Source organism: Gadus morhua, chromosome 4, assembly GCF_902167405.1.
Source record: "Gadus morhua chromosome 4, gadMor3.0, whole genome shotgun sequence".
Lineage (NCBI taxonomy): Eukaryota > Metazoa > Chordata > Actinopteri > Gadiformes > Gadidae > Gadus > Gadus morhua.
Window position 1 is genome coordinate 42,771,100 of NC_044051.1, and position 19,157 is coordinate 42,790,256.

The 19,157-nt window shown below is 47.8% G+C and overlaps 2 protein-coding genes across 8 annotated transcripts; one reads left to right on the forward strand and one right to left on the reverse strand.

Moving 5' to 3' along the window:
- The first annotated feature begins 220 nt into the window (after window positions 1–220).
- LOC115542993 (OX-2 membrane glycoprotein) lies at window positions 221–9,841 on the forward strand. 5 transcript variants are annotated; one of them, XM_030355523.1, is made up of 7 exons: window positions 221–310; window positions 583–760; window positions 1,527–1,853; window positions 2,752–3,087; window positions 3,754–4,044; window positions 5,389–5,490; window positions 9,208–9,841. In XM_030355523.1, the coding sequence occupies exons 2-7, from the start codon at window positions 703–705 to the stop codon at window positions 9,210–9,212; spliced, it is 1,119 nt and encodes a 372-aa protein (XP_030211383.1). In that variant the 5' UTR covers window positions 221–310; window positions 583–702; the 3' UTR covers window positions 9,213–9,841. The 5 variants fall into 5 exon arrangements, with proteins under 5 accessions (XP_030211383.1, XP_030211387.1, XP_030211385.1 ...); XM_030355527.1 differs by having other exon boundaries at window positions 3,754–4,032; XM_030355525.1 differs by having other exon boundaries at window positions 267–497.
- A 2,195-nt stretch (window positions 9,842–12,036) lies between these two features.
- On the reverse strand, window positions 12,037–18,893 carry btla (B and T lymphocyte associated). 3 transcript variants are annotated; one of them, XM_030355531.1, is made up of 7 exons: window positions 18,638–18,893; window positions 16,378–16,695; window positions 16,124–16,156; window positions 14,409–14,531; window positions 14,304–14,332; window positions 13,382–13,657; window positions 12,037–13,335 (listed from the first exon to the last, which is right to left on the reverse strand). In XM_030355531.1, exons 1-7 carry the CDS (start codon window positions 18,690–18,692, stop codon window positions 13,303–13,305), a joined length of 867 nt encoding a protein of 288 aa, XP_030211391.1. In that variant the 5' UTR covers window positions 18,693–18,893; the 3' UTR covers window positions 12,037–13,302. The 3 variants fall into 3 exon arrangements, with proteins under 3 accessions (XP_030211391.1, XP_030211390.1, XP_030211392.1); XM_030355530.1 differs by having other exon boundaries at window positions 12,037–13,657; window positions 18,638–18,891; XM_030355532.1 differs by lacking the exon at window positions 16,124–16,156 and having other exon boundaries at window positions 12,037–13,657; window positions 18,638–18,892.
- Between the last annotated feature and the right edge of the window lie 264 nt (window positions 18,894–19,157).

The following is a 19,157-nucleotide window of genomic DNA, read 5'->3' on the forward strand; positions in this document are numbered from 1 at the left end:
CCTCTACAGGGTTAAGTGATTCCCTATATATATATAGATATATGTATATCAATCTGTATTTCTGCTCTTTGCCAGCACAGATGGATGTTGGCACAGGCCCGTTGATGTATTCTACATGCGGACCACATTCATGCTTATTATTCGAGCTGAATGAGGCGCATTGCCGAACCCTGCCAGCAGAGGTCGCCCTTGAGGCGTTGTAGAAGCAGCGCTGCTGACTGAGGACGTGGAGGAGCTGAGCTCGCCCCTGTAGTACAAGGCTCTGCTTCACTTCACACGGACACACACCCTAAAAGAGACGCTCCGACAGGTAGCTGGGATGTCTGGTTAAACCGCCCGTCTGGACGCTGCCGCCACTTGAATTGAGATGCATCTGAGCTCTGTGTTTCTATGGGTCAGGGGCGATGCCTCCCGCTAGGACGACCACAGGGTCTGTGGGCCATGTAGTTTATACTGCTGCAGGGTGTGTGTGGATGGGTGTGTGTGTGTATGTGTAGGTGGGTGTGTTTGAATATATTTTCTAATCATTTGATGATTTAAAATGTTTTATCTTCATTTTATTTGTATTTCCTTTACGGCTAGATTGACTGGAGTGGACCTCTGTGTTCCAGTGGACGTCTGGAGTGGACCTCTGTGTTCCAGTGGACGTCTGGAGTGGACCTCTGTGTTCCAGTCCCTCCTTCTCTCCAGCATCACGCCGCCATGTCCTTCCCCTTCATCCTGATCTGGGCCACCCAAATGTTGTTCTCCAAAACACAAGGTACTTCATTTACCCTCTAGTAGTACCCTCTACTACCCTGTACCACCCTCTACCTTCCCCCAGTACCCTCCAGTACCCTCTACTACCCTCTACTACCCTTTACTACCCTCTAGTACCCTTCAGTACCCTCTACTACCCTCTACTACCCTACAGTACCCTCTAGTACCCTCCAGTACCCACTAGTACCCTCCAGTACCCTCTAGTACCCTCTACTACCCTCTACTACCCTCCAGTACCCTCTAGTACCCTCCAGTACCCTCTACTACCGTCTAGTACCCACTAGTACCCTCTAGTACCCATTAGTACCCTAGTCTAGTACCCTCTAGTACCCTCTAGTACCCTCTACCACCCTCTACTACCCTCCAGTACCCTCTACTACCCTCTACTACCCTCCAGTACCCTCTAGTACCCACTAGTACCCTCTACTACCCTCTACTACCGTCTAGTACCCACTAGTACCCTCTAGTACCCATTAGTACCCTAGTCTAGTACCCTCTAGTACCCTCTAGTACCCTCTACTACCCTCTACTACCCTCCAGTACCCTCTAGTACCCTCTACTACCCTCTACTACCGTCTAGTACCCACTAGTACCCTCTAGTACCCATTAGTACCCTAGTCTAGTACCCTCTAGTACCCTCTACTACCCTCTAGTACCCTATACTACCCTCTAGTACCCTCTAGTACCCTCTACTACCCTCTACTACCCTCTAGTACCCTCTTCTACCCTCTAGTACCCTTCACCCTCCTCTACCCTGTGTGTGTCAGGTGAGGTCACGACCGCGGCCAATGTCAACGCCATCCCCGGACTTCCCTTCACGCTGAGCTGCAACGTTTCCACGGCGACGGGAGAGCGTGTGCGTCAGGTGCGCTGGCTTGACCCGGGCGGCCAGGTGCTGACGGCCTACGAGCCCGGGGACCCGCCCACCGTCTCGCTCGGCCGGCCGGACGTCTGGCTCTCCCCCCGCCTCCCGCACGCCGCCTCAGCCATCACCGTGGCGACCGCTGGCCCCGCCCACCAGGGATGCTACGTCTGCGAGTTCCACGTCTATCCCAGCGGCCGCCAGCAGGGGCGCACCTGCCTCACCCTCACCGGTGACACATATACCTGGACCTTAGATATACACCTGGACCTTAGACATACACCTGGACCTTAGACATACACCTGGACCTTATATATACACCTGGACCTTAGAAATACACCTGGACCTTAGATATACACCTGGACCTTAGACATACACCTGTACCTTAGATATATACAGACCTTATGCCGCGTTTCCACTGCAGGGTGCGGAATGGATCGGATCGCAAAGGTGCGTCAGGGAGGGGGCAGTATAGCCCAGCTCAGTCCCGAGGTCGCGTTTCCACTGCCGACAGTACCCTTTGTGGTAGGCCGGATGTCGATCGCCGCGGCAGCTACGTAAACATCGTAAACAACGTCTTCCTCCCCAAGAATGCAGACGAACGTCTCCACCTCCTTGTTCGCCCAAGCAAGCGTATTACGCAACATGTTAATTGTAAAGAATAATACCTCGAGGCTACTGTTTGTTTGTTTTTATCCCCGCGTCACCCGGAAGTGATGATTCTGTCGACCAATCAACGGAGGGGGTGTGTAGCTAGAATTTCCCGTGACCCTTTTTGCCCTTTCAGGCGTCTCGTCTCGTTTTCAGTACCCCAACGGAGGAGTCCTGAAAACGAGGCCAAAACTGGCCAAAACGGGTACGGCTAAGTCCGGGTCACGCCCACTTTTGGCGGTGGAAACGCGACCCGATCCGCACCTTTGCGATCCGATCCGTTCCGCACCCTGCAGTGGAAACGCGCCATTAGACATACACCTGGACCTTAGATATACCTGGACCTTAGATATACCTGGGCATCAAATCTAGGTCTATATATCTATATAAGTATAGAATGTATATGTCTATATACTATCTATCTACATGTATAGAATGTATATGTCTATATATTAAGACGCTGTGTTCCGGTTGCCCAGCGACGGTGCTCCTGGAGGGAGGGGGCGTGGCTCTGAGCGGGGGCGTGGCCAGGCTGCTGTGCCTCTACAGCGGGGACCCGGCGGGCGTCAGGCAGGTGCTGTGGAGCCGGAGGGGGCGGGGCGGGGGAGACCCCACCCCCCTGGGGTCGTACTCCGTGGGGGGCGGGGCCCTGGTGGGGGCGGCCCTGGGGGGGCGGGGCCAGCTCAGTGCCTCCCCGGGGGAGAGCCGGCTCACCCTGCAGCCTCTGGAGCCGCAGGACGAGGCCTGCTACACTTGCCAGCTCCACACCTTCCCCCAGGGCAGGCTGCAAGGCTCCACCTGCCTGGTGGTGTACGGTAGGAGCCAGGGCGGAGCCTACTGACCCCACTGACCCCAGTGACCCCACTGACACTGACCCCACTGGCCCTACTGACCCCACTGAGCCCACTGACCCCACTGACACTGACCCTACTGACCCTACTAACCCCACTGACCCCACTGACCCCACTGACCCTACTGACCCCACTGACACTGACCCTACTGACCCTACAGACCCTACTGACCCTACTGACCCTAACCCTACTGACCCCACTGACCCTAACCCTACTGACCCCACTGACCCTACTGACACCTCCCTCTCCTCTAGTCCCCCTCTCTCTCCACAGTCTTCCCTGACCTCTCTCTCTCTCCTCCCTCCCCTCTCTCTCCCAAGTCCTCCCTGACCTCCCTGTCTCCCCTCCCCTCTCTCTCTCTCTCTCTCTCTCTCTCTCTCTCTCTCTCTCTCCCCCCCTCTCTCTCTCTCTCTCTCTCTCTCTCTCTCTCTCTCTCTCTCTCTCTCTCTCTCTCTCTCTCTCTCTCTTCTCTCTCTCTCTCTCTCTCTCTCTCTGTCTCTCTCTCTCTCTCTCTCTCTCTCTCTCTCTCTCTCTCTCTCTCTCTCTCTCTCTCTCTCCCCTCTCCCTCCCCAGTCCTCCCTGACCTCTCTCTCCCCTCTCTCTCCCCTCTCCTCTCTCTCCCCTCTCCAGTCCTCCCCGACCCGGAGCTCACCTCCGTCAGCCGGTCTTCGGGATTGGTCGAGGCTAACTGCACGACGCTCTCTCGCCCCGCCTCCAACATCACCTGGAGCGTTGCCGGGGACAACCACACTCTGGGCCCGCCCACTGTGTCGTATGAGCAGCAGGGGGGCGGTACAACGCGGGTGACCAGCACCCTGCTCGTCCAATCAGAGCTCCTCCAGCAGCTGTCTGTCAAGTGTCTCATCCACCACCCTGGGCTGGACCAACCCCTCTCTCTGACCCTCAGCGGTGAGGTCAGAGGTCAGATACCATAGATCTACAGCATAGACCTACAGCATAGACCAACCCCTCTCTCTGACCCTCAGCGGTGAGGTCAGAGGTCAGATACCATAGATCTACAGTATAGATCTACAGCATAGACCTACAGCATAGACCAACCCCTCTCTCTGACCCTCAGCAGTGAGGTCAGAGGTCAGATACCATAGATCTACAACATAGACCAACCCCTCTCTCTGACCCTCAGCGGTGAGGTCAGAGGTCAGATACCATAGATCTACAGCATAGATCTACAGCATAGACCTACTGCCTAGACCAACCCCTCTCTCTGACCCTCAGCAGTGAGGTCAGAGGTCAGATACCATAGATCTACAACATAGACCAACCCCTCTCTCTGACCCTCAGCGGTGAGGTCAGAGGTCAGATACCATAGATCTACAGCATAGATCTACAGCATAGACCTACAGCATAGACCAACCCCTCTCTCTGACCCTCAGCGGTGAGGTCAGAGGTCAGATACCATAGATCTACAACATAGATCTACAGCATAGATCTACAGCATAGACCAACCCCTCTCTCTGACCCTCAGCGGTGAGGTCAGAGACCATAGATCTACAGCATAGATCTACAGCATATAGCTACAGCATAGATCTACAGCATAGATCTACAACATAGATCCCCTCTCTCTGACCTTCAGCGGTGACGTCATCAGATACCATAGATTTACAGCATATATCTACAGCATAGATCTACAGCATATATCCTACAGCACAGACCAACCCCCCTCTCTTGCTCTCAGCGCGTAGTTCAGATACCATAGATCTACAGCATAGATCCTACAGCATAGACCCAACAGCATAGGTCATACAGCATAGATCTACAGTATAGATCTACAACATAGATCTACAGCATAGATCCTAAAGCATAGATCTACATTATAGATCTACAACATAGATCTACAGTATAGATCCTAAAGCATAGATCTACAGTATAGATCTACAACATAGATCTACAGTATAGATCTACAACATAGATCCTACAGCATAGACCCCACAGAATAGATCCTCAAACAAAAACCCTACAGCATAGATCCTACAGCATAGATCCTCAAACAAAGATCCTACTGCATAGATCCTCAACATCCATCTCAATGGGTATTTATATATCTGTGTGAATATACGGTATATGTGTGTGTATGTGTGTTGCAGCAAGTCAGGGTTTGGCCGCCTCCGTGTGTTAATATGTCTGTGCGTGTGTGTGTGTGCGTGTGCGTGTCTGTGTCTGTGTGCGTGCGTGCGTGCGTGCGTGCGTGCGTGCGTGCGTGCGTGCGTGCGTGCGCGTGCGTGCGTGTGTGTGTGTGTGTTCCAGCGGGTCAGGGCGTGGTCGTGGCGGTCGCCGTGGCGTCCGTCTCTCTGGTCCTGCTGCTCCTGCTCTGCGTTTGTCTCTGCAGAGTGTTCTTCTGCAAAGGAGGTGAGTCACACACTGAGGATCACCTATAATCAATACCAACACACTGAGGATCACCTATAATCAATACCAACACACTGAGGATCACCTCTAATCAATACCAACACACTGATCACCTATAATCAATACCAACACACTGAGGATCACCTATAATCAATACCAACACACTGATCACCTATAATCAATACCAACACACTGATCACCTATAATCAATACCAACACACTGAGGATCACCTATAATCAATACCAACACACTGAGGATCACCTATAATCAATACCAACACACTGATCACCTATAATCAATACCAACACACTGAGGATCACCTATAATCAATACCAACACACTGAGGATCACCTATAATCAATACCAACACACTGAGGATCACCTATAATCAATACCAACACACTGAGGATCACCTATAATCAATACCAACACACTGAGGATCACCTCTAATCAATACCAACACACTGAGGATCACCTATAATCAATACCAACACACTGAGGATCACCTATAATCAATACCAACACACTGAGGATCACCTATAATCAATACCAACACACTGAGGATCACCTATAATCAATACGAACACACTGAGGATCACCTATAATCAATACCAACACACTGATCACCTATAATCAATACCAACACACTGAGGATCACCTATAATCAATACCAACACACTGAGGATCACCTCTAATCAATACCAACACACTGATCACCTCTAATCAATACCAACATACTGAGGATCACCTATAATCAATACCAACACACTGAGGATCACCTATAATCAATACCAACACACTGATCACCTATAATCAATACCAACACACTGAGGATCACCTATAATCAATACCAACACACTGAGGATCACCTATAATCAATACGAACACACTGATCACCTATAATCAATACCAACACACTGAGGATCACCTATAATCATCAATACCAACACACTGAGGATCACCTATAATCAATACCAACACACTGAGTATCACCTATAATCAATACCAACACACTGAGGATCACCTATAATCAATACCAACACACTGAGGATCACCTATAATCAATACCAACACACTGATCACCTATAATCAATACCAACACACTGAGGATCACCTATAATCAATACCAACACACTGAGGATCACCTATAATCAATACGAACACACTGATCACCTATAATCAATACCAACACACTGAGGATCACCTATAATCATCAATACCAACACACTGAGGATCACCTATAATCAATACCAACACACTGAGTATCACCTATAATCAATACCAACACACTGAGGATCACCTATAATCAATAGGAACACACTGAGGATCACCTATAATCAATATGAACACGCTGAGTATCACAGTAAAAGCCCCCAGTGAGTAGGTGCAGTAGCAGTAGTTTCAACGTAAAAGCCCCAAGTAGGTGCAATGGTAGTGGTTTCACAGTAAAAGCCCCCGGTAGGTGCAGTAGTAGTGGTTTCTCAGTAAAAGCCCCCAGTAGGTGCAGTAGTTGTGTTTCACAGTAAAAGCCCCCAGTAGGTGCAGTAGAAGTAGTTTCACAGTAAAAGCCCCCAGTAAGTGCATTAGTGGTAGTTTCACAGTAAAAGCCCCCAGTAAGTGCAGTAGTGGTAGTTTCACAGTAAAAGCCCCCAGTAGGTGCAGTAGTGGTAGTTTCACAGTAAAAGCCCCCAGTAGGTGCAGTAGTGGTAGTTTCACAGTAAAAGCCCCCAGTAGGTGCAGTAGTAGCAGTTTCACATTCAAACCAACCACTAAGTGCAGTAGTGGTGTGTTGGGGAGCTAACGGGGAGCTAACAGCAGCTTCAGGCTACATGCTGCGGTCTGCCTTCCTCAAACACAGCCGGGACAACCGGCTTTACAGTCGACGCCTGCTGCTCTATTATTAGCAACCTAACTACTGTAGTGGTTACTGTTATAGCAGCTACATGCTACATTAACTACACTTTACTGTAGTGGTAACTGTTATAGCAGCTACATGCTACATTACCACCCAACTACTGTAGTGGTTACTGTTATAGCGGCTACATGCTACATTAGCCACCCAACTACTGTACTGGTTACTGTTATAGCGGCTACGAGCTACATTAGCCACCCAACAACTGTAGTGGTTACTGTTATAGCGGCTACATGCTACATTAGCCACCCAACTACTGTAGTGGTTACTGTTATAGCGGCTACATGCTACATTAGCCACCCAACTACTGTAGTGGTTACTGTTATAGCGGCTACATGCTACATTAGCCACCCAACTACTGTAGTGGTTACTGTTATAGCGGCTACATGCTACATTAGCCACCCAAATACTGTAGTGGTTACTGTTATAGTGGCTACATGCTACATTAGCCACCCAACTACTGTAGTGGTTACTGTTATAGCGGCTACATGCTACATTAGCCACCCAACTACTGTAGTGGTTACTGTTATAGCGGCTACATGCTACATTACCACCCAACTACTGTACTGGTTACTGTTATAGCGGCTACATGCTACATTAGCCACCCAACTACTGTAGTGGTTACTGTTATAGCGGCTACATGCTACATTACCACCCAACTACTGTACTGGTTACTGTTATAGCGGCTACATGCTACATTAGCCACCCAACTACTGTAGTGGTTACTGTTATAGCGGCTACATGCTACATTAGCCACCCAACTACTGTAGTGGTTACTGTTATAGCGGCTACATGCTACATTAGCCACCCAACTACTGTAGTGGCTCTGTTGGTTAGCGTTTAACAGAAAGTACATGCTACAGTAGCTACGTTCAGATCTACACTCTGATGAAGACCACGGGGTTTCAAAGGCCCTCTTGACATGGACAGTGATTGTTTTCAGAGACTCTATTTTATCTGTAGGCCAAAGGAAGTCAGGGGAGTCACCACGTCCTGTCCAGGACACAAACACGCAGAGTCTTTGGGCGGAAAAGGTCCAGGAGCAGTCCAGGGCATGTGGCGCACTTCCAGCTTAAACAACCCTGAGTGTCAACATCCGAACGGTCTTTATCGTGTTCTGGGGACACCTGGCGGTCACTGGGGGTCACTGCAGAGGAAACTAATTACAGTAAAACTCAACGTTAAACTGGATTGGATTTGAATTAAAGTCACAATGTCGCATTTCCACTAGCTTGCAGCTCTAAATGTCTGGGTTACATCCATGTTCAATCACAATCTATAAGTGACACATAAAAGCATGCAGATTATATCGGATCAAGACCAGGTAACCTAGCTCAGAGACCGGTTTGGACCGGATTTGGGCCTGTTTGGAACGGGTTTCACCTCTGCATGTAAAGGTACGGATGACAAATGCTTTACATGAGCTCATATACCAGTTCACTGACCCTGCTGCTGGCTCTGTTCTCCCTCTCCCCCCTCCTCTGATGCTTCTGTGTGTGTGTGTGTGTGTGTGTGTGTGTGTGTCTCTCTCTCTCGCTCTCTCTCTCTCTCTCTCTCTCTCTCTCTCTCTCTCTCTCTCTCTCTCTCTCTGTCTCTCTCTCTCTCCCTCTCTCTCTCTCTCTCTCTCTCTCTCTCTCTCTCTCTCTCTCTCTCTCTCTCTCTCTCTCTCTCTCTCTCTCTCTCTCTCCCTCTCTCTCTCTCTCTCTCTCTCTCTCTCTCTCTCTCTCTCTCGCTCGCTCTCTCTCTCTCTCTCTCTCTCTCTCTCTCTCTCTCTCTCTCTCTCTCTCTCTCTCTCTCTCTCCAGATTGAGTGGGACCATTGGACTCAGCAGCAGTGGGAGTGCTCATGTAGTTTCCTCCTGTGAGTGGTGGAGATGGACCACTGAGGAGAGCGCTGCTGGGAGGACTGGGATGAGGAGGACTGGGAGGACTGGGATAAGGGGGACTGGGATGAGGAGCTCCTGGCCGACGCTGTCGTGGGCTGTGCGGTGGTAAACCAGAATATGAACATTTACTGGTGATAGATTATATGTACACAGTGATGTAGCTCACCATTTATCATCATTACCTGACCACTAGTATGATGATGCTATTCTTCCTGGGTTCCTTCTGAGGGATAATCTATGTAATAATAATAATAATGTTAGTAATAATGCAATAAGTAAATTATGAACTTAGTATTATTATTATTTTGCAATTGCGTTGATTCTAGCAACGGTATGGTAGTTATAGCAACCGTTTGCCATTCAGAATTAACCGAGAGCTTCCTGCTGCGATTGACCAATCAGAATGGGTATCCAACTACACTGTGTAATAAATATCCATGTTACTATAATTAGTTTAATTTCTATCATCATCATCATCATCATCACACTATTCATTGGGATGTCAGAATTGGATGCGCTTGTATGTTGCTTCTTATAAAATAATTGGAAAACATTGAAGAAGTATTTTTTCAGTTGTGCTTCTATGTGGAATTCATTACATTCAAACATGTATAAATGATGTCATGTTGTACACAAAACATAACGCCGAGGGGGAGAAGGGACGTTAATGGATCCGGTTTTTGGAACCGTCCCTTGAAGACTACACCAACGTTGTCCCACGGATCAGACTCAGGTTAGCATCTGAAGTCTGGTCGCAGTCGAGCCCAGACGGCAAACCGGCAACACAAACAGAACCATCACAAACAGAACCAACACCAACATAACCAACACCAGAGGAACCAACACCAACATAACCAACACAAGAAGAACCAACACTAACAGAACCAACGCCAGAAGAACAAACACCAACAGAGGCAAAAAAGAAAAGAAATCTCTGAAAGAATAAGGGTTAGGGGTAGGACTGCTGGACCAGAGGTCATATAACCCAGTAGGACTGCTGGACCAGAGGTCCTATAACCCAGTAGGACTGCTGGACCAGAGGTCCTATAACCCAGTAGGACTGCTGGACCAGAGGTTCTATAACCCAGTAGGACTGCTGGACCAGAGGTTCTATAACCCAGTAGGACTGCTGGACCAGAGGTTCTATAACCCAGTAGGACTGCTGGACCAGAGGTCATATAACCCAGTAGGACTGCTGGACCAGAGGTCCTATAACCCAGTAGGACTGCTGGACCAGAGGTCCTATAACCCAGTAAGATGCTGGACCAGAGGTCCTATAACCCAGTAGGACTGCTGGACCAGAGGTTCTATAACCCAGTAGGACTGCTGGACCAGAGGTCCTATAACCCAGTAGGACTGCTGGACGAGAGGTTCTATAACCCAGTAGGACTGCTGGACCAGAGGTCCTATAACCCAGTAGGACTGCTGGACCAGAGGTCCTATAACCCAGTAGGACTGCTGGACCAGAGGTCCTATAACCCAGTAGGACTGCTGGACCAGAGGTCCTATAACCCAGTAGGACTGCTGGACCAGAGGTCCTATAACCCAGTAGGACTGCTGGACCAGAGGTCCTATAACCCAGTAGGACTGCTGGACCAGAGGTTCTATAACCCAGTAGGACTGCTGGATCATGGAGTAACACAGGTGGTGTGAGTCCTGGTTCCCAGAGCAGAAGCAAAGCGATATGTTCCGTGTGAGGAGTCAGATCTGCTTTAGGGAACGTTCACCACTCCCACGTGGTTTCAGTTGGAAGTGAGAGACTTGAATGACGTTGTTGTAAGTTAAAGGGGTAGGGCAGAGGTGGTTGGTTTAGTCATAAGTTCAGAGGTGAGTCGTTTAGGTGTTGGGTCAGAGATGGTTAGTTTAGTCGTTAGGTAAGAGGTGGTTATTATAGGTGTATGGAAGAGGTGGTTAGTTTAGGTGTTGGTCAGAGGTGGTTAGTTTAGGTGTTGGTCAGAGGTGGTTAGTTTAGGTGTTGGTCAGAGGTGGTTAGTTTAGGCGTTGGTCAGAGGTGGTTAGTGTAGGTGCTAGTTAGAGGTGGTTAGTTTAGGTCGGAGTTGGTTAGTGTAGGTGTTAGTTAGTGGTAAGGTAGTTGAAGCTCTTCTTCTGAGCCTCTCTGTTGGTGGCGTCCTAAGATGGCGTCCTCAGCTGTCTGATGAAGACGAGGTGTTGCTCGCGTGCAGGCGCTCACACGACCCAGGTAGGTATCACATCCTCACACAGGATGCGGTGTGGGTGTACAGGAAACCACACACACACACACACACACACACACACACACACACCCCTGAGGCTACACAAAGGTTAACCCTGACCTGAAAATCTCAGTGGAAACCATGATAAGGAGGACTTCTATATCCTCTTATCTTTATAATTTTAATCTATGGCTATGCGGCTTCTGTTCAATACTCGATTCTGATTGGTCACTAACCAACCAGCAGCGTACTGCTATTCAGAACAACAGATGCTTTTTGATCTCCATGGTGACGACCCAGGGCGGGAGCGATACGACGTGCCGTGTCGCGGGGGTCGTGCGCCCCACGGCGCGGGACTGAAGACCCGAACGACCACACGGGATTGGATTCATTGAGGATCAGAGGACTGGAAGGCTGTCCTAGAATGGCCTAAAGGACTCGACCGGGTCATAGGAGACGTACTCCCGGGTTTGAATCTAAGAGCAGCGTTTGGTTCTCTGGCTCTTTTCATCAATCATTTGGACTATTCTTCTAGCGTTAATCATTTATAGTCTTCATGAATCTTCCGGTTTATTTCAGGGTAATGACCGCTGTGCCGAATCACATAATTCAAACATAATCACATCGTCCATGCATTATAACATAATACAGACAAAATAACGTAACACATATTACATAATACCATTCGGTATTAAACACACAAATTACAAAGATGCTGAACCATACATCGTAATCATTTTAGATATAGTCATCATTATATATCATGACAATACATGTTAATAACTTACACATATGTTAAAAATATAATTACATAGTGTTAATTTATATGTACAGTATTAATGTACATGTTATCATTCACATAGGCCTATATGGTATTAATTGATTTGTCGTAATTAATTAAACATATCATAATAATGTATCATATTCCTATACAATAGTTAGTATAGCTTGAATGTAGATACTTAAATAATTTACATATACAATCATTTACATGTAAAGTGTGAATGTACATATATAATGATAATTTACATATAGCCTACCTGCAAATTATGCATGTTAATTATTATATATGTACATTATTATCAGCTAAGTTACATGTTGAGTATTCATTAACATGTGAATAATCATTGACACACGTAATAATCTTTTACATGCCATACATACTATTGTAATATATATATAAATGTACATACACACATATATTACACTGCTCAAAGCAATGGACTGCTTGCGATGGCAATGGTTACAAACTGGAAAGTAGAACTTATTCAGATAATAACATAAGATAAAGACCAACACGAAGGCCAAAGGGTTGTGAACATCTTTCACACCCATTTATGAGTTATGGTTTCAGTGTGCATTTATATTGTTGCATCAATAATTTTAACAGAAACAGCGCAAAGATGTGGTTCATGTATGTGTTGTGATTTCAGTGGTGTTGACTGGTCCACAGTATAGTTACTCAGTGAGCTCATAGGTTAGCTAGTGATTTGCTAATCGGTTAGTTAATCAGTGAGCTCATAGGTTAGATAATCATTAATCTAGTCAGCTGGCTAATAGGTTAACTAATGTGTTATCTCATAGTTTAGCTCATCACTGAATTCCTCCATTAACTCATAGGTAAGCTAATCTTTTAGCTCATAGGTTGGCTAACGTGTAAGCTAACCGTTTAGCGAATCGTATAGCTAGTGGATTAGCTAGGAGGTTAGGCTAATCAGTTGACTCATAAGATAGCCCAGTGATGAGGCTATGAACCCTGTGCTAGCTCCATCGCTATGCTACGTGGATGGCTGCGTACTCCACGTCCTGCAAGCTATCGCTATGCTACGTGGATGGCTGCGTACTCCACGTCCTGCAAGCTATCGCTATGCTACGTGGATGGCTGCGTACTCCACGTCCTGCAAGCTATCTCTACGGCGCACTCTGGGAGCCACTGGCATCACATCGTGATTCAGGGCCGCGTACCAAATGGACTGATCCTCCTCTTCCTCCTCCTCCTCCTCCTCCTCCCCTCGGTTGCCATAGAGACGGCCATGCTGAGACGTCCGGTGGGGCGTGGGGGGGCTCGGGGCGGGGCGGTGGGGGCGTGCAAGGGAGAGGGGCGTGTCACTGGGAGGGGCTTGTCCAGGGTTAGAGTGCGCTGATGGATACTGAGTCATCGGCAGCACTGTGTTCTGTCAACAATCACATGACAAGCTGTCCTTATCACCTGACACGCTGTCCTCCATCACAGCTACAGTCCGTCCTCTATCACAGCTAAAGTCTGTCTATCACAGTCTGTCCTCTATCACAGCTACAGTCTGTCCTCTATCACAGTCTGTCCTCTATCACAGCTACAGTCTGTCCTCTATCAGTCTGTCCATCACAGTCTGTCCTCTATCACAGTCTGTCCTCTATCACAGCTACAGTCTGTCTATCACAGTCTGTCCTCTATCAGTCTGTCCATCACAGTCTGTCCTCTATCACAGCTAAAGTCTGTCCATCACAGTCTGTCCTCTATCAGTCTGTCCATCACAGTCTGTCCTCTATCAGTCTGTCCATCACAGTCTGTCCTCTATCACAGCTACAGTCTGTCCATCACAGTCTGTCCTCTATCAGTCTGTCCATCACAGTCTGTCCTCTATCAGTCTGTCCATCACAGTCTGTCCTCTATCACAGCTACAGTCTGTCTATCACAGTCTGTCCTCTATCACAGCTACAGTCTGTCCATCACAGTCTGTCCTCTATCAGTCTGTCCATCACAGTCTGTCCTCTATCACAGCTACAGTCCTTCGTCGTGGTTCATCCATCCCTCTCGTGACAGCAGCTCTCTGCTCTTACCTGATACTCCGCCGTCCTCCTGGGGTCTCCTGCATAAAGAACAGAGTGTCGTCAGTTTAACGTTAAGTCTGACGTCTACACAGCAGAGTGGGGCGATGCTCTGACCTGGGCAGCGCTGCAGGGACACAAGTGACAGAGTGACCACCACCACCACACACAGGAGGACCCCCGCTGAGGCCCACAGGTAGGGCTGGAGCTGGGCCGGACCCCCGCGATCTGCACGCCGGTCTGGAAACAGTCAATGAGATCATACCGTAATCAATGAGATGATACCGTAATCAAAGAGATGATACCGTAATCAATGAGACGATACCGTAATCGATGAGATGATACCGCGATCGATGAGATGGTACCGTAATCAATGAGATGATACCGTAATCAATGAGAGGATACCGTAATCGATGAGATGGTACCGTAATCAATGAGATGATACCGTAACCAACGACATGATACCGTAATCAATGAGATGATACCGTAATCAATGAGATGATACTGTAATCGATGAGATGATACCGCGATCAATGAGATGGTACCGTAATCGATGAGATGGTACCGTAATCAATGAGATGGTACCGTAATCATTGAGATGATACCGTAATCAATGAAATGATACCGTAACCAACGACATGATACCGTAATCAATGAGATGATACCGTAATCAATGAGACGATACCGTAATCGATGAGATGATACCGTAATCAGTGAGATGATACCGTAATCAATGAGAGGATACCGTAATCAATGAGATGATACCGTAATCAATGAGACGATACCGTAATCGATGAGATGGTACCGTAATCAATGAGATGATACCGTAACCAACGACATGATACCGTAATCAATGAGACGATACCGTAATCAATGAGATGATACCGCGATCTATGAGATGATACCGTAATCAATGCGATGGTAAATGGACTGCATATACATAGTGCTTTTATGTAACCAGACGCCAGCCTCACATTCACCCATTCAAAGACACATTCACACACACATTCACACACCACGCAGGGCGACAGCCAGCTCGTCATGAGCAGTCAGATTGAGGTGTCTCGCTCAGGGACACCTCGAGGAGCCGGGGATCCAACTAGCAACCTTGGGGTTACCAGCCGACCCGCTCTACCCCCTGAGCTACATGGCTCCCCTGATGATACCGTAATCAATGAGGTGATACCGTGATAAATGAGATTGTACTGTAGTTAATGTTGTGCTGTAGTTAATGTTGTGCTGTAGTAGATGTTGTACTGTAGTTAATGTTGTGCTGTAGTTAATGTTGTGCTGTAGTAGATGTTGTACTGTAGTTAATGTTGTGCTGTAGTAGATGTTGTACTGTAGTTAATGCTGTTGTACTGTAGTAGATGTTATACTGTAGTGAATGCAAACCCAGTCTCACGGAAATATGTGACACTGTCACGTCACAACATTTAATCTATTCATTCGTGATCTGGGACACGTCATTTCAAATTTCAAACTCATGTATTTCAATTGGAAGTATTTCTCGTGCCACTGAGCACGACTTTCAAACGAATGTTCTGTCCAGATAATTTATTGTAATTTATTTTTCTCATTTGTTTCAAGATTTTTCAACACAGACACAGAAAAAAATTCTGTGATAGTTAACAATAGGACAGCTTTTGTTTCAACTTTCAACTTTGATCCTGAGAAATTGTAGGTGCTTTTTGGCACGGAAAATTTGAAATGACGTGTCCCAGATCACGAATGAATAGATTAAATGACGTGACAGTGTCACGTATTTCCCTGAGACTGGGTTGGTAAATGCACTGCAGGTAGTAAACTAGGACACAAGCCCTTCAACGTACCGTCCTTTTCTTCAACAGAAACCTCTGCACTTCCTGCAGAACAAGAACATTATAAATCTACAAATGAAGAAGTGTTTACATATGTATATGTGCGTGTGTGTGTGTGTGTTTACGCATGTGTGACTGTGTGACTGTGTGTGTGTGTGTGTGTGTGTGTGTGTGTGTGTGTGTGTGTGTGTGCTGTGTGTGTGTGTGTGTGTGTGTGTGTGTGTGTGTGTGTGTGTGTGTGTGTGTGTGTGTGTGTGCGTCTGAACCTGTGACAGTGATGTTGATGATATGGCCTTTAGTGAAGTTGGTTTCACATCTGTATTCCCCAGAGTGGTTGAGGATCAGGTGAGTGAAGGTGAGGTAGGAGACACCGGAGCTATTCGACAGGCCCTCCCACCTGCTCTCCAACACGGACCCGGGCTTGTCTTTGTCCGACCCGTTTGTATATTTCACCCATGAGACACGGGGCGGTGGGTCTGAACAGAAGCTGACGGGACACTCGACCTCCAGCTGCACGCCCTCCTGAGCCACGAGCACCTGGTTGCGGCGCACCTTAATCTCCTCCGCACACTGCCCGCTCGCACCTGCAGGGAGAAACAGATGGGAGGAGCTCTGTGTGGGCGTCGTCCCAGTAGGACTGCTGGACCAGAGGTCCTATAACCCAGTAGGACTGCTGGACCAGAGGTCCTATAACCCAGTAAGATGCTGGACCAGAGGTCCTATAACCCAGTAGGACTGCTGGACCAGAGGTCCTATAACCCAGTTAGATGCTGGACCAGAGGTTCTATAACCCAGTAGGACTGCTGGACCAGAGGTTCTATAACCCAGTAAGATGCTGGACCAGAGGTCCTATAACCCAGTAGGACTGCTGGACCAGAGGTCCTATAACCCAGTAGGACTGCTGGACCAGAGGTCCTATAACCCAGTAAGATGCTGGACCAGAGGGTCTATAACCCAGTAGGACTGCTGGACCAGAGGTCCTATAACCCAGTAGGACTGCTGGACCAGAGGTCCTACTGGTTCTATAACCCAGTAAGATGCTGGACCAGAGGTCCTATAACCCAGTAGGACTGCTGGACCAGAGGTCCTATAACCCAGTAAGATGCTGGACCAGAGGGTCTATAACCCAGTAGGACTGCTGGACCAGAGGTCCTATAACCCAGTAGGACTGCTGGACCAGAGGTCCTACTGGTTCTATAACCCAGTAAGATGCTGGACCAGAGGTTCTATAACCCAGTAGGACTGCTGGACCAGAGGGTCTATAACCCAGTAGGACTGCTGGACCAGAGGTCCTATAACCCAGTAGGACTGCTAGACCAGAGGTTCTATAACCCAGTAGGACTGCTGGACCAGAGGTTCTATAACCCATTAGGACTGCTGGACCAGAGGTTCTATAACCCAGTAGGACTGCTGGACCAGAGGTCCTATAACCCAGTAGGACTGCTGGACCAGAGGTTCTATAACCCAGTAGGACTGCTGGACCAGAGGTTCTATAACCCAGTAGGACTGCTGGACCAGAGGTCCTATAACCCAGTAGGACTGCTGGACCAGAGGTCCTATAACCCAGTAGGACTGCTGGACCAGAGGTTCTATAACCCATTAGGACTGCTGGACCAGAGGTTCTATAACCCAGTAGGACTGCTGGACCAGAGGTCCTATAACCCAGTAGGACTGCTGGACCAGAGGTCCTATAACCCAGTAGGACTGCTGGACCAGAGGTTCTATAACCCAGTAGGACTGCTGGACCAGAGGTCCTATAACCCAGAAGGACTGCTGGACCAGAGGTCCTATAACCCAGTAGGACTGCTGGACCAGAGGTTCTATAACCCAGTAGGACTGCTGGACCAGAGGTTCTATAACCCAGTAAGATGCTGGACCAGAGGTCCTATAACCCAGTAGGACTGCTGGACCAGAGGTTCTATAACCCATTAGGACTGCTGGACCAGAGGTTCTATAACCCAGTAGGACTGCTGGATCAGTTCTGCTGCAACATAGTATATGACGATCACACGAGAGAAAGATATGATTATATTGGATATAAAAAAGATTTGATAAAAATGTAATACATGCACAGCATGTATGATTAATAAATAACAATTAACACTAATGGTGTCTAATGTTAATATCATGGCTGCACCATTTTACAAATTCATACATTGAATGAACATTACAAAACAACTGCAAAGGCAATGCACAACAGAGGAATAACAGCATGAAACTGAAACACTGAACTGAAAACTTACTGAAACGACTAAACTGAAATGATTGAACTGAAATTAATTGAAAAAAAAATGGATTAAACTAAACCAAATTGAACCGAAAGAATTAAACTGAATCGAATTAAACTAAAATAATCAAACCAAGTTAATTAAACTGAACAGAATTAATGTGAAATAATTCAACGGGACGGAAATCCACTGGACAGAATTCAGCCTAAACGGGATTCCACTCGAAGAATGAAACCGAGCAGAACCAGCTGAGAGCAGAACCAGTAGAGAGCAGAACCAGTGTGGAGGGTCAACCTACCGCTGGTGGAAGAGCTGAGAAGGAGCAGGGGGAGCAGCCATGTGCTGGACCTCATGGTGGCTCCAGACCAGACCCCCCAGACCAAATCCCCTAGACCAGACCCCCCAGACCAGAACCCTCAGATCAGACCCTCTCCTCAGAACAGACAGCTTGAGAAAACTAACTGAGATCCCTTCTGCTTCCTCCTACTCTCTCACTGTCTGTCTTTTTCTGCGTCTCTCTCTCAATTTAAATTAAATTTGCATAGCCCTTAATGTCTCTCTCTCTCTCTCTCTCTCTCTCTCTCTCTCTCTCTCTCTCTCTCTCTCTCTCTCTCTCTCTCTCTCTCTCTCTCTCTCTCTCTCTCTCTCTCTCTCTCTCTCTCTCTCTCTCTCTCTCTCTCTCTCTCTCTCTCTCTCTCTCTCTCTCTCTCTCTCTCTCTCTCCCGCCCTCCCTCTCTCTCGGTTCATCAAGTACTTCCCCTTCCAACAGTTCGGTGTGTCTACGTGTGTGTGTGTGTGTGTGTGTGTGTGTGTGTGTG